The 12,598-nt window shown below is 45.0% G+C and overlaps 1 protein-coding gene across 1 annotated transcript in view; it reads left to right on the forward strand.

Moving 5' to 3' along the window:
* Positions 1–12,598, forward strand: part of RAB7A (RAB7A, member RAS oncogene family) — a 95,633-nt gene that overhangs the window by 63,354 nt on the left and 19,681 nt on the right. Inside the window, exon 3 of the mRNA XM_058288154.2 lies at positions 1,942–2,068. Coding sequence (XP_058144137.1) covers positions 1,942–2,068 — 127 coding nt within the window. The remainder of the gene's footprint in view (positions 1–1,941; positions 2,069–12,598) is intronic.

Raw genomic sequence — 12,598 nt, forward strand, 5'->3', positions numbered from 1 at the left:
CCCCCCGCCCGCCGCGGCTCAGCCGGGCTCGGCCGGACCCGGCTACCCTGGCCGCCGCCCGCCGGGGCTCCGCGCGGTGCTAGCTGCCTCGGCTCCACCTACCCAAGGAGGGAGTCCTCCACACACCTACCCAAGGAGGGAGTCCTCCACACGTAGCTGGGATCTCCGTGTATATTTCACAGATGGATCCTCTCTGTTACCTTCCCTCCAAATCGATGTCCAGACACCTCCGGACCAGGAAAAATCCCGAAACAGCCCGTCCCAAAGAGTCTCCAACGCCTCCCAGCCAATTCCCCCCAGGAGCTAGTAACCGGGAAGTTCACTCAGCCGCCATCTTGCCTCCCCCTCCTGAAAAGTCCCAAATTATATCTTATAGACCAGTCCTTTCCGTTACCTTCCCACCAAATCGATGTCCAGACACTTCCTGCCCTGAAAAAATCCTGAAAAAGCCTGGTCCCGGAGAACCTCCAGCGGTGCCCAGCTGCCTCTTCCCAGGAGAGACGGCAAGGCAAGCTCACTCAGCCACCATCTTGCCGGAAGTCCCCTGAGGGGCCTTTTAAACACACTGCACACTAGCATGCTCTCAACTTCGGACTCACTGCCAAGTAGACAGTATTTACACACAGATATACATTCCAGATTATTCTAGCATGCTGCCAGGATTGAAAAGCACTGCTTTTAGGCCATTGTTATCCAAACTTGCCTGAGAAGAATCACCAGGCCCTTCTTTTTTTCTCTCTCCCCTTCCCCCGCCCCCCTCCAGAAAGAGGGCCCCTTCCCCTGCTCTCTCTGCCCAGTCGCTGTGTGTTCTTTTGTGACTGCTTGTATTCTTGTCAGAAGCACTGGGAATCTGTGTCTCTTTTTATTGCGTCATCTTGTTGTGTCAGCTCTCCATGTGTGTGGTGCCATTCTCGGGCAGGCTGCACTTTTCTTTCGCGCTGGGCAGATCTCCTTATGGGGTGCACTCCTTGTGCGGAGCCCCACGCAGGGGACACGCCTGCATGGCAGGGCACTCCTTGCGCACATTAGCACAGCTCCGGGGCTTGAACCGCGGGCCTCCCATGTCGTAGGCAGACGCCCTAACCACTGGGCCAAGTCCGCTTCCACCAGGACCTTCTTAAATACAGAGATTCCTTTTCTTCTCTGGAAATTGGAGAACACTGCCTTGGGCTATATTTGTCCTTCCAGATCTTCAACATATGAAAAAGCTAAACCAATGTCTTCCTTTACTGGAAAGGAAGGTGATGTTATTGGGTATATTAAAGGCTTTTGAATTATCTTCAGGGACTTTTACCTAGCCCTGCCTCCTCACCAAAAAATGACATATTGTCTCTTAAATAAGAGAGTTAGAGGGTTTTTTTGCTTGTTTGTTTTTTAACTGAAAAACATCCGTGGAGAATCATACTGTGGAGTGGAGTCTTGTTCATTGGAATATTGGTGCTTTCTCTGCTTCAGATTTTAAGCTCTGTAAAGCAGCAAGTTGGGTGGCTGGTATATGTGCCTCTGCTTTTGAAACCAGTGGACCCCTTCTGTCAAACTCTTTTGTAACCACTAAATGGAGAAACATCAGAGACCAAAGTGATATTTTTGGAAGAGTGGGATGATCTTACTGCTGAAACTTCCTTTTCAAAGGAGAATGTTTGCTGGTATCATTCTTGAAGGGAAAAAAATTACTAGAGTCTACCAGCTGAGCTGCCTGTACCAACACTTAGCAGCCCTTTTCAATATCTAGCCCACATCTGTACCCTGTATTTTTATCCTAGCAGAAAAGACAACCTTCAAATGAGTAACGCTGGGAAGCTTGCTGGCATTGCCCTCTTGTTTTCAGGCCAGTTCCCGTTCTCCTCCCTAACCAGCTAGGTTCCTTCTAAAGCTGCAAGTGTAAGAATCCGTTTTCAGTGTCTTCATTGGCTTATACATGTTGTTTTTCTCCAATTTCAGAGTTGGTAAGACATCACTCATGAACCAGTATGTGAACAAGAAATTCAGTAATCAGTACAAAGCCACAATAGGAGCAGACTTTCTGACAAAGGAGGTCATGGTGGATGACAGACTAGTTACGATGCAGGTAAGTACACATCTCAGCTTTGCTAAGCATGCCTTGTTAGTTCATATAGTCTTGATTCTTTGTTTTTCACATCTAGGCATTTTCCTTTTCCATTCTTCAGGTTCTGCTATTATATTCATGAATACTTGGCTACATAGGATTGTCAGATAATATACAAGACACCCACTTAAATTTGAATTTCAAGTAAACGGTGGATACTATTCTGGTGTAGATATGTGTATAAGTATTTACTATAACTGTGTCCCAGATATTGTACGAGGCATACTTATATTAAAAATTATCCATAGTTTAGTGGAAATTCAGATTTAACTGGACTTCGTTTTTTGTTGTTTTTGCTAAATTTGGCACCTGCAGTTGTGTATCCTACTGCATTGCTTTAGATCAAGAGTCTGAGTTTTTCCCAGGTTCTTAAAGCACCTGTGGAAGTCACTTCCTTGTTTTTCTGACTTTTAGTCTGTCTTGCACCTACCCTCCAAAAGTTGTGTTTCCATTTAAACCAAACTGGTTTTTCTTTTTCTTTTTCAAGATTTTATTTATTTATTCACATACACACACACACACCATTATTTGCTCTCTGTGTCTGTTCTCTGTGTGTTCTTCTTGGTCTGCTTGTATTCTCATCAGATGGCTCCAGGAACCAATCCTGGGACCTTCCAGAGTGGGGGAGAGGCGATCATTCTCTTGTGCCACCACAGCTCCCTGTTCTGCTGTGTCTCTTATTGTCTCTCCTCTGTGTCTCTTGTTGCGTCATCTTGCTGTGCCAGCTCTCCATGTAGGCCAGCACTCCTGTGTGGGGCAGCACTCCTGTGCAGATGGGTACTCCCACCCAGGGCAGCTCTCCTGCACAGGGTGGCATTCCGTGCAGGGCAGCTCACTGCATGGGCCAGCTTGCCTTCACAAGGAGACCCTGGGTATGGTACCCTGGACTTCCTATATGGTAAATTGGAGCCCAACTGCTTGACCCACATCCATTTCCCACAAACTGGTTTTTCATTGATTGGCTTAATCTTTCAAGGACTTCCCTTTCAGTTGTTAGGATAAGCTACAGGTTCATTGCTTGGCATGATCTTTTGAGTGCCTTCACTTTCTAGCTGCAAACTATTCTTTTTTTCCTCTTGCCGGTCCTTCCAAATCATGTGCTGCTCTTCTGTACCCATCCTTGCACATGTCTCCTTCCAGGCTGGCCCCTTTGTCACATCCGTTTTCATTCTGAAGTCTCCAACTCTGAGCTCAGATGTCACTTTTGTAACTCCTACTCCCACTGCAGTTGTTCCTTCCTATGTTGTGTAAAATGCCTTCCCCAGGAGACTAAGCTTCTAGTGGTCAAACACAAGATGTTATCCATTTAGGCCTAACCAATACCTGGCAAATCTATTAATGAAATATAGGTTAAAGGTAAAGAATTTTCTTTTATACTTTTATTTTTAAACAAGTTTTAGATTACAGAAAAGTTACATCTAAAATATAGGGGATTCCCATAAGCCTCACCTCTCCCCCTTACATTTTCCCCTATTAATAACATCTTACATTAGTGTGGGGGAGCCAGAAACAAGCATTCCCTCATGCACACAGACAAATGGACTCCTCAGACCTTGGAGGGCTGTTCCCTCAGTGAATGCAGATCTAGACGATCTTGACAGAAGGAAGTAACAAAGCGTTTGTCAAAAATCTTGCCTCCTTGCTGGAGAATTCCAGTCCCACTGTCTACCTGTGTGGATTCTAAATTTAAATTCCGTATCGTACAGAAACCTTTCATGTAGAATTTTACATAAACTCCTGTCACTCCTGGCCAAAAAAAAAAACAAAAACGCATATAAAACAAATATAGTCACTCTGTAGTGACAACATCAGGATAAAGAAATAAACTCTACTAATAATGAACCCATAGCCCCATGAGGAAGTAACTCTACCACAAGAAATGTTCACAATGACTAGAGATTTTTTTAAAAAGGAATAGAAATCATAATTGAAAAGGGATCCTATAAAGAATGAGGATATGGGAAACTTCGAACTTCAAGAAGTGAAAAATTATCATTGAAATAAACTAAATTCAGATAACTGCAAATTAAGCACCATTAAAGAAAATAGTTGGGAAACGGATATAGCTCAAGCAATTGGGCTCCTGTCTTCCACGTGGGAGGCCCCGGGTTTGGTTCCTGGGGCTCCTGGTGAAGGTGAGCTGGCCCCATGCTGCAGAGAGCTGACGGCCCATGCTGCAGAGAGCTGACTGCCCGTGCTGCAGAGAGCTGACTGCCCGTGCTGCGGAGAGCTGGTGCAGCAAGACGATGCAACAGAGGAAGACGAGTGGACACAGAGCAGACAGCAAGCACAAACAGCAGTGGTGGGGGGGAAATAAATGTAAAAAATAAATAAAAATAAAGAAAATAGTTAACTGTAAGAGCTGAGCTAGAAGAAAACGCTTGTGTAGAGTGTAGAACACACACAAACCAAAATCATAAGAACAAGTAGCACGCAGGAGCCGTCGGGGCGAAGTGGTGGCTTCTGGTTCTGCCGCCCTCTTTCTCGTCAGCGAGGCGGCTGAGAGGACACAGACATGCAGATCTTCGTGAAGAACCTGACGGGCAAGACAATCACCCTCGAGGTGGAGCCCAGCGACACCATCGAGAACGTCAAGGTGGGAAGCGGACTTGGCCCAGTGGTTAGGGCATCCGTCTACCATATGGCAGGTCTGCGGTTCAAACTCCGGGCCTCCTTGACCCGTGTGGAGCTGGCCCATGCGCAGTGCTGATGCACGCAAGGAGTGCCCTGCCACGCGGGGGGCCCGCGTAGGGGAGCCCCACGCGCAAGGAGTACGCCCCATAAGGAGAGCTGCCCAGCGCGAAAGAAAGCGCAGCCTGCTCAGGAATGGTGCTGCACACACGGAGAGCTGACGCAGCAAGATGACGCAACAAGAAGAAACACAGATTCCTGTGCCGCTGACAACAACAGAAGCAGACAAAAAGAATACGTAGCAAATGGACACAGAGAACAGACAACTGGGGCAGCGGGGAGAAAGGGAGAGAAATAAATAAAATAAATCTTTAAAAAAAAAAAAAAAAAAGAACATCAAGGCCAAAATCCAGGACAAGGAAGGCATCCCACCCAACCAGCAGCGCCTCATCTTCACGGGCAAACAGCTGGAGGACGGGCACACACTGTCAGACTACAACGTCCAGAAAGAGTCCACCCTGCACCAGGTGCTGCGCCTCTGGGGGGGCATCATCGAACCCTCCCTCCGCCAGCTCTCCCGGAAGTACAACTGCGACAAGGTGATCTGCCACAAGTACGCGCCCGGGCAGGGAGTTGGGGGGGAGGCGTGGGCGCTCCCGGGCCCTGCTGCCTTCCCCCAGGTGTTAAGCGCGCCTGCACCCCCGGGCCGTCAACTTCCACAAGAAGTGCAGCCACACCAACAACCTGCGCCCCAAGAAGAAGGTCAAGTAAGGGCCCCACCTCGAGACCCCAGTCAAGTCCCTTTGGTCGACTGAAGCAGTAAAAAAAAAGACCAAGTAGAAAGAAAAGATACATTACTTATAAGGGAACAACATTTAGACCGACGTGTTCTCTGAAGCAGCAGAGGCCAGCAGCTACTAGAATGACTTCAGGGTGCTGGGTTCTTTACCAGGAGAAGTGGAGTTTTACGACCAAGCTGTGGTTTTGATAGCCATCCAAGCTGAGAGGTTCGGGAGTCAGACCCCAGCGCCTCCCTGGGTGGAGAGGTATAATAGAGCCTACACACGCTGGAACCCTGGCATGCTGTACTCACAGCACATAAACCATACCTGGAAAGCCACAGGTACTGAGCTAGGTCTGGGATTTGTTAAAAAGCATTCTCATCCTACATCTTGAGGGTTCCTATCTATCTTTTGAGAGCTTTTAGTAGCTCACAATAAGAAAATCATAGGAAAACAAGACATGAAGAGAAAGAACTAGTGAAACCTGCCTAGTAAATCCAATGTACTTGTTATATTTAGAGAAATTAGATATTGCCTTCTCAAAAAAATAAAGAAATTAAGACAGTTTTATGTATCTGCAGAGAAAAAAGGTAAACAGGTGACAGATTTGGGGAGGAAAAAACTAAAATAGAATTTCTAAAAATGAAATAAAATAACCAAAATTTGAAATTCAGAGGGTTTTGACAGCAGATAGAACAAACCAGAAGCAGGTTGGTACAGAGTAAAAGAACAGGAAATACAAAAAACAGCATGCATTGAGAAGGTCTCACCTTTTTTTATATTTATATTTGTAAAATTTTCTTTTTAAAGAGGTTTGGTGTTTTTGGTTTTTTTTTTTTAAGTTTTATTTATTTCTCCCCCCTTCCTCCATTGTCTGCTCTCTGTGTCCATTCTCTGTGTGTTCTTCTGTGTCTGCTTGTATTCTCATTAGGCGACTCCAGGGAACTGATCCTGGTACCTTCCAGAGTGGGAGAGAGGCGATCATTCTCTTGTGCCACCTCAGCTCCCTGGTCTGCTGTGTCTCTTATTATCTCTCCTCTGTGTCTCTTTTTGTTGCATCATCTTGCTGCGCCAGCTCTCCATGTGGGCCAGTACTCCTGTGCCAGGCAGTACTCTGCTCAGGTCGGCACTCCACGCAGGCCAGCACTCTTGTGTGGGTCAGCTTGCCACACGGGACAGCTTGCCTTCACCAGGAAGCCCTGGGCATGGAACCCTGGACCCTCCTATATGGTAGACGTGAGCCCAAGTGCTTGAGCCACATCTGCTTCCCTAAAAACGTTTTAAATTACAGAAAAATTAAAGCTAAAGTATAAGGGATTCCCGTATACTTCACCCCCTCCCCTTCCCACATCTTCCCCTTTTAATAACGTCTTCCAGTTGTATGGTACATTTGTTACAATTGATAAAAATGAAGCATTGCTATTAACCAAGGTCTATAATTTACACTGTGGTTTTACACTTAATTCCAATGCCTGAAAAATGCCCTGTAATGCTACCTATTATTCCCTTCCCCTCCCCTCAGAACTCTGGTAACCACTGTCTTTATAACAGTGTTACAAGTTCTTCCATTTCTACAATAATAATAAGTTTACTTTGTCCATGGTTACATTCCCCACTTATGTTTGTTCATTCCTCAACCTTGAAGATTTTAAGATGGTGATGCCCGCTGTGCCTCAGATTAACAGGGGGCTTAGATCTTATGTGGGCAGTGGAAGGAGCTGTTTCACTTGGAGTTGTAGATACTCTCTGTTTTTTGGGATGGAAGTTGTCCATCATCATCACTTTGTTAGTTGTCCTGGGTGAGTCCAATGATCTAGAGAGTAGGTGTTGGCTGCAACTCTTCTGAGATTCAGGGCTCCAGCAGCACATGAACAGACCAAAGATTTAAATCTTGAGATATATAGATATAGTAGGTATAGTGTTAATATAGGCTCAAAGAAGAGCTGTAGAAGAATCATGTAGGGAAAATAGGTTGTCATGTATTTCTAGGTAAGACCCACCAACAGGGTGTTGATTTCATACAATTGTGTGCCTTGCCGGTAATGTCCAGCCATCTCTAGAAGCCTTAGGAGTACTCCTCTTTGAGGTTTTGTTCACAGTGGTATTTAGTGAGATTTGCCTGAGACGTGCAGAAGTATAGCCTCTGGAATGACCTCCCGACTTACTTTGAAATCACGTAGTTGTGAAATCGCGAGTGTTTGATGGCTCACCCTTTAGTCAGGGTCTTTCCGCACGCATCACTGGTTGGAGCTTGGTGTTGGTCCCTCACTGCCGGGAGGCTCATCCCCGGAGCCCGTCCCGTGCTGGCAGGAGGCAGTGCATTTATTTGCTGACTTCGGCTTAGAGGCCACATTTGAGTAACAGGGAGGTTTTCGGGAGGTGACTCTCAGGCAGTAGTTATCGTTAGGCTAAGTTTCAGCTTTACAAGAGTAAGGCTCGTAGTTACATGCATTAAAATTGGGGGCTTGACATACTGGTCTGCTTCCTTTTATTAAGCACTACTTGTGTACTCTAGAGATTCTTGCCCCTCTATGTGAGAAGTTCCCAGGATGGGAGTTTAATATTTTGTTATTTTTTGTGTGGATTTTAATCAGAGTCACAGAAGGAGAGAAAAAAAGAGAGCAAAGGTAATATTTGCTGAGAATTTTGCAGAACCGATAGGGCATCAATCTATAGATTCAGAAAGCCCAAATTCCAAGAAATATGAATAAAAACAGAAATTACATGAAGCGTTATGAAACTACAAAAAAAAAAAACTCCACAAAACTTAAAAGCAACTAGAGCAACAATGAAGCTGATAGTTGACTTCTCAGGCCATGGAGGGAGTGGATGTGGCTCAAGCAGTTGGGCACCCGCCTTCCACATGAGAGGTCCCTTGTTCAGTCTTCGGTTCCTCTTAAAGAAGACAAATAGATAAAACAAGCAGACACAATGAGCAGACAGATGGGGGAGCCATCTGGAGAGGGGAGGATGTTTAAAAAAGAAGTCTAGAATGTTTCAAGAATTAAGAGTGAGGCAGAAACAAGGTGACGAAGGGAACGTCATCATTTGGAAAGCATCGCATCAAGATGCACACCTTGTGCCGTCGCTGTCGCCCTAAGGCCTACCACCTTCAGAAGTCAACCTGTGGCAATACAGCTCCCCTGCCAAGTGTGAGGGAAAGTATAACTAGAGTGCCACAGCCAAAAGACAAAATACCATTGGTAGGGGTCAAATGAGGCACCTAAAAATTGTATACTGCAGACTCAGGCATTGGTTCCCTGAAGGAACTACACCTAAACCCAAGAGGGCAGCTGTTGCAGTGTCCAGTTCATCTTAAGGATTTCACTGATAAGTCGTGCAATAAATGTTCTGATTTGGGAAACGGACTTTGGCCCAGTGGTTAGGGCGTCCGTCTACCACATGGGAGGCCCGCGGTTCAAGCCCCGGGCCTCCTTGACCCGTGTGGAGCTGGCCCATGTGCAGTGCTGATGCACGCAGGGAGTGCCCTGCCACACAGGGGTGTCCCCCGCGTGGGGGAGCCCCACGCGCAAGGAGTGCACCCATAAGGAGAGCCGCCCAGCGCGAAGGAGGGAGCAGCCTGCCGGGGAATGGCGCTGCCCACACTTCCTGTGCCGCTGACGACAACAGAAGCAGACAAAGAAACAAGACGCAGCAAAAAGACACAGAAAACAGACAACCGGGGGAGGGGAGGGAATTAAATAAATAAAATAAAAATTTTAAAAAAAATGTTCTGGTTTAAATAATAATAAAAGTGAAATGAAGTCATTTTCACAAAAGAGTACATTCTTCAGTGCTATGTTAGAAATTATGACATAAAATTTAGGCAGAAGTAAAATGATAAAATTTGGAAGGTTTGAGATGTAAGAAGGAAGTACATGTGTCTCTTTTTAGAACGACGACACTAATATTCAGAATACATAACTTCCGAACTCTTATTTGGAAACCAACATTGTAACTGTGTTTATAAAGTTCCTCATGTAGTTAAGGAAGAAGCTAGAAATCAATTCATATTAAACATTAGATGGAGTCAAATATGTATGAAAACTTTAAAGGTAACTTGTAATAAAATCATAGTAGATTAACCAGGGTGATGGCAACAAACACAGATCGACAGAGGACACAGAAACAGTGCACATAGGTGGGAGCCCAGGAGAGAAGTGGCTTCACAGAACTATGGGAAACAGAACAGAGAAACTGTTCAGTAAATGGGCCTGGAACAGTGGCTTTCTGTGGCAGCGGGAGGATCCAGATGAATTCAAGACCTGACTGTGGAAAAAATAGAAAACAAAGACTTAAAAACAATGAAAATAGTATTTTTTACCTTAGGGAAAGGAAGCATTTAAGATAAAGCACAGACCATAAAAGGTTAAAGACCACATTAAATTGAACATCTGAATAACAACATTCCTAATAACAAAGACAAAACATAGACCAGGAGAAAGTGTTGATAATGCATAACTTAAGTATTAACATCCAAATGGCAGACATCTAGTGGTGAACTAGACAAAAGATGTGAACAGGCAATTCATAGAAGAATTACTTGATGGCCAGTGAATTGACTTCAAGGAATTAGAAATTTTAAAAGACTGACAAATCTATGTTGCTAGAATATAGAGTAAAACATTCTTAAGCTGATGGTGGGAGTGTATTAGTACAGCTACTTTATTGGACACTGTCAGTTTGCTCTACAGTATTGCAACATACCAGCCAATTTAACAATTCTTTGTCTTGGTATATAGCCTAAAAGATGTATTTTCGGGTGATACTTAACCTCTGCGGAGGAAGAAAAGGAAGTGCTGTGAGAGACATTAGCTGTTCCGTCCAAGGGTGGCCTCCACAATATGGCAGAATAGGCGGCTCCAAATTCTCTTCCCACCACAGGAACATCAAAAAAAAACAAGCAGAAACTGTCAGAGGTTTACAGCAACCAAGTGAACACTGAATCAAGAAAAGGGCCACTTAAAAATGTTACAGAAGGCCCTGCCTATCAAGATGGCAGAGCAAGATGCATTGGGTTGGTCTGTCCCACCACTCCCTACCCCCACCCCCACCCCCCCCCACTCCTGCCCCACCCCGGAAACTTGAAACAAAGCTCCAGGGAGCAGTGACATTGAATTCAAATCAAGATAAAAGCCACTTTAAACAGCAGTAGTAGGGGCTCTTGCTGCCTTGCTGGACCACCCCCAGCCCTCACTGACCCGGCTTGGAGCTGGCCTGTACTCCCAGTGCTGTCCTGGTCCTGATTCCGGGGGGAGCCGGTATGTTTCCCTGGCCCAATCTGGTGGGCCAAAGATGCGTGCTTTCCCAAAAACTTGCCCTGTGTGTAAAACACAATTCATGGAGTTCCCCTGCATAATGCTGTGAGGCAAGCTGTGCTACCTGGGGCAAAGGATGGCTTCCTGTAGGACCTGCAGTACCCAGATCCTAAGAAAACTTGTTGCGTAGGGAGGAAGGGGCTTTGTACTGTAAATGCCTGTAAATGGGGGAATTCTTAGGGCTACACATGCAACCCAGGATAAAGTGCCTGTGCACAAAAGATCTGGGTGGCCCTTACATTTTGTCCCGGAGCTGTTTAAATACTTGGTATGGATACGCTCTCAAAGACAGCACTCACAGAGTCAGTCTGCAAAGACTGAAAAAGGTGTTTTTGTTTTTTCCTTCTTTTTCTGTTAGTTCCTGGCATTCAGGGGAAGTTCTTTCATAACACTAACTGTATACAGTCTTACAGGAACAGACACCTCAAAGTCTGAATTCCAGCAATAACACATTAAAATTACAAAATGTCCAGGTTTCAAGAAAAGGTTACAAAATATACACAGAAACAGAAGGTGATGCCCCGGGCAAAGGAGTAAGTTAAAGCATTAGAAGCCATCAGTGAGGAGGATGGGGCACACCAGGCAAAGACTTTGAAAAATAGCCTTAATATATACAGAGCTAAAGGAAAAATGGCTAGAGAACTAAAGGAATTCAGGAAAACAGTAAGTGAACACAAGAGAATCTCAATAGAGAGATGAAAATTATGAAAAGGAACCAAACAGCTGGAGACCATAGTAACAGAAGTTAAAAATTCCCTAAGAGATTCAACAGCGGATTGGAGCTGGCAGAACAATCAGTGAATCTGAAGGCAGTGCAAGTGGAGTCATCCAGTCTGAGGAGCAGAATGAGGAAAGAATGAAGAAAAGTTAAAAATAACCTGTGGGACATCATCGAGCATACCAAGAATCTTTTTTCTGGCAGAACTCTCTTCCAAAAATGAGACAGAGATTAAAACATTCACAAATAAACAAAAGCTGAAGGAGTTTGTCACTACTAATGTGCCCATACAAGAAATGGTAAAGAGTTCTGCAAGTTAAAAGGACACTAGTGGGGAGTGGATGTGGCTCAAGTGGCTGAGCACCATTTTCCACATGGGAGGTCCCAGGTTCAGTTCCTGGTGCCTCCTAAAAACAAAAACAACAAGCAAACAAACAAGGACAAAACCAACTCAGGGACGCCTTTGTGGCTTAGGTGGTCAGGCACCAGCTTCCCACATACAAGGTCCAGGGTTCAATTTCTGGCCCTGGTACCTAAAAAAAAAAGCTACTGGACAATAGATAGATGGCTGCATTAAGATATATCTCCAGTGATGGTAATGACATGCCAATTCTATTGTATTTTTGGTTTGTAACTCTACTTTTTACTTCCTACAGGATCCAAAAGGCAAATGCATAAAATGTAATGATAAATCATTGGTTTGGGCTCTTAAGATATAGACATTGAATTTGTGACAACTAATTAAAGACCAGGGGACAGACAGGTATAAGAACACAGTTTGTATAAACTATTGAAATTAAATTGATACAAATGCAAATAAGATGGTTATAGACTTAGAACGTTAAATTTAAGCCCATGGTAACTACCACAAAAATACCGGAGCAGATGAAAGCCCATCGAGATAGAAATTAGAGTACAGGCTGCCAGGGGCAGGAGGCAGAAGGAATAGGTGTTAGTAAACACTAATCAGGGGGAAGTGGATGGGGCTTGAGCATCAGGCTCCTGTCTACCATGTAGGAGGTCCAGGGTTCGATGCCACGGC

Source organism: Dasypus novemcinctus, chromosome 26 (genome assembly GCF_030445035.2).
Source record: "Dasypus novemcinctus isolate mDasNov1 chromosome 26, mDasNov1.1.hap2, whole genome shotgun sequence".
In the NCBI taxonomy this organism is placed as follows: Eukaryota; Metazoa; Chordata; class Mammalia; order Cingulata; family Dasypodidae; genus Dasypus; species Dasypus novemcinctus.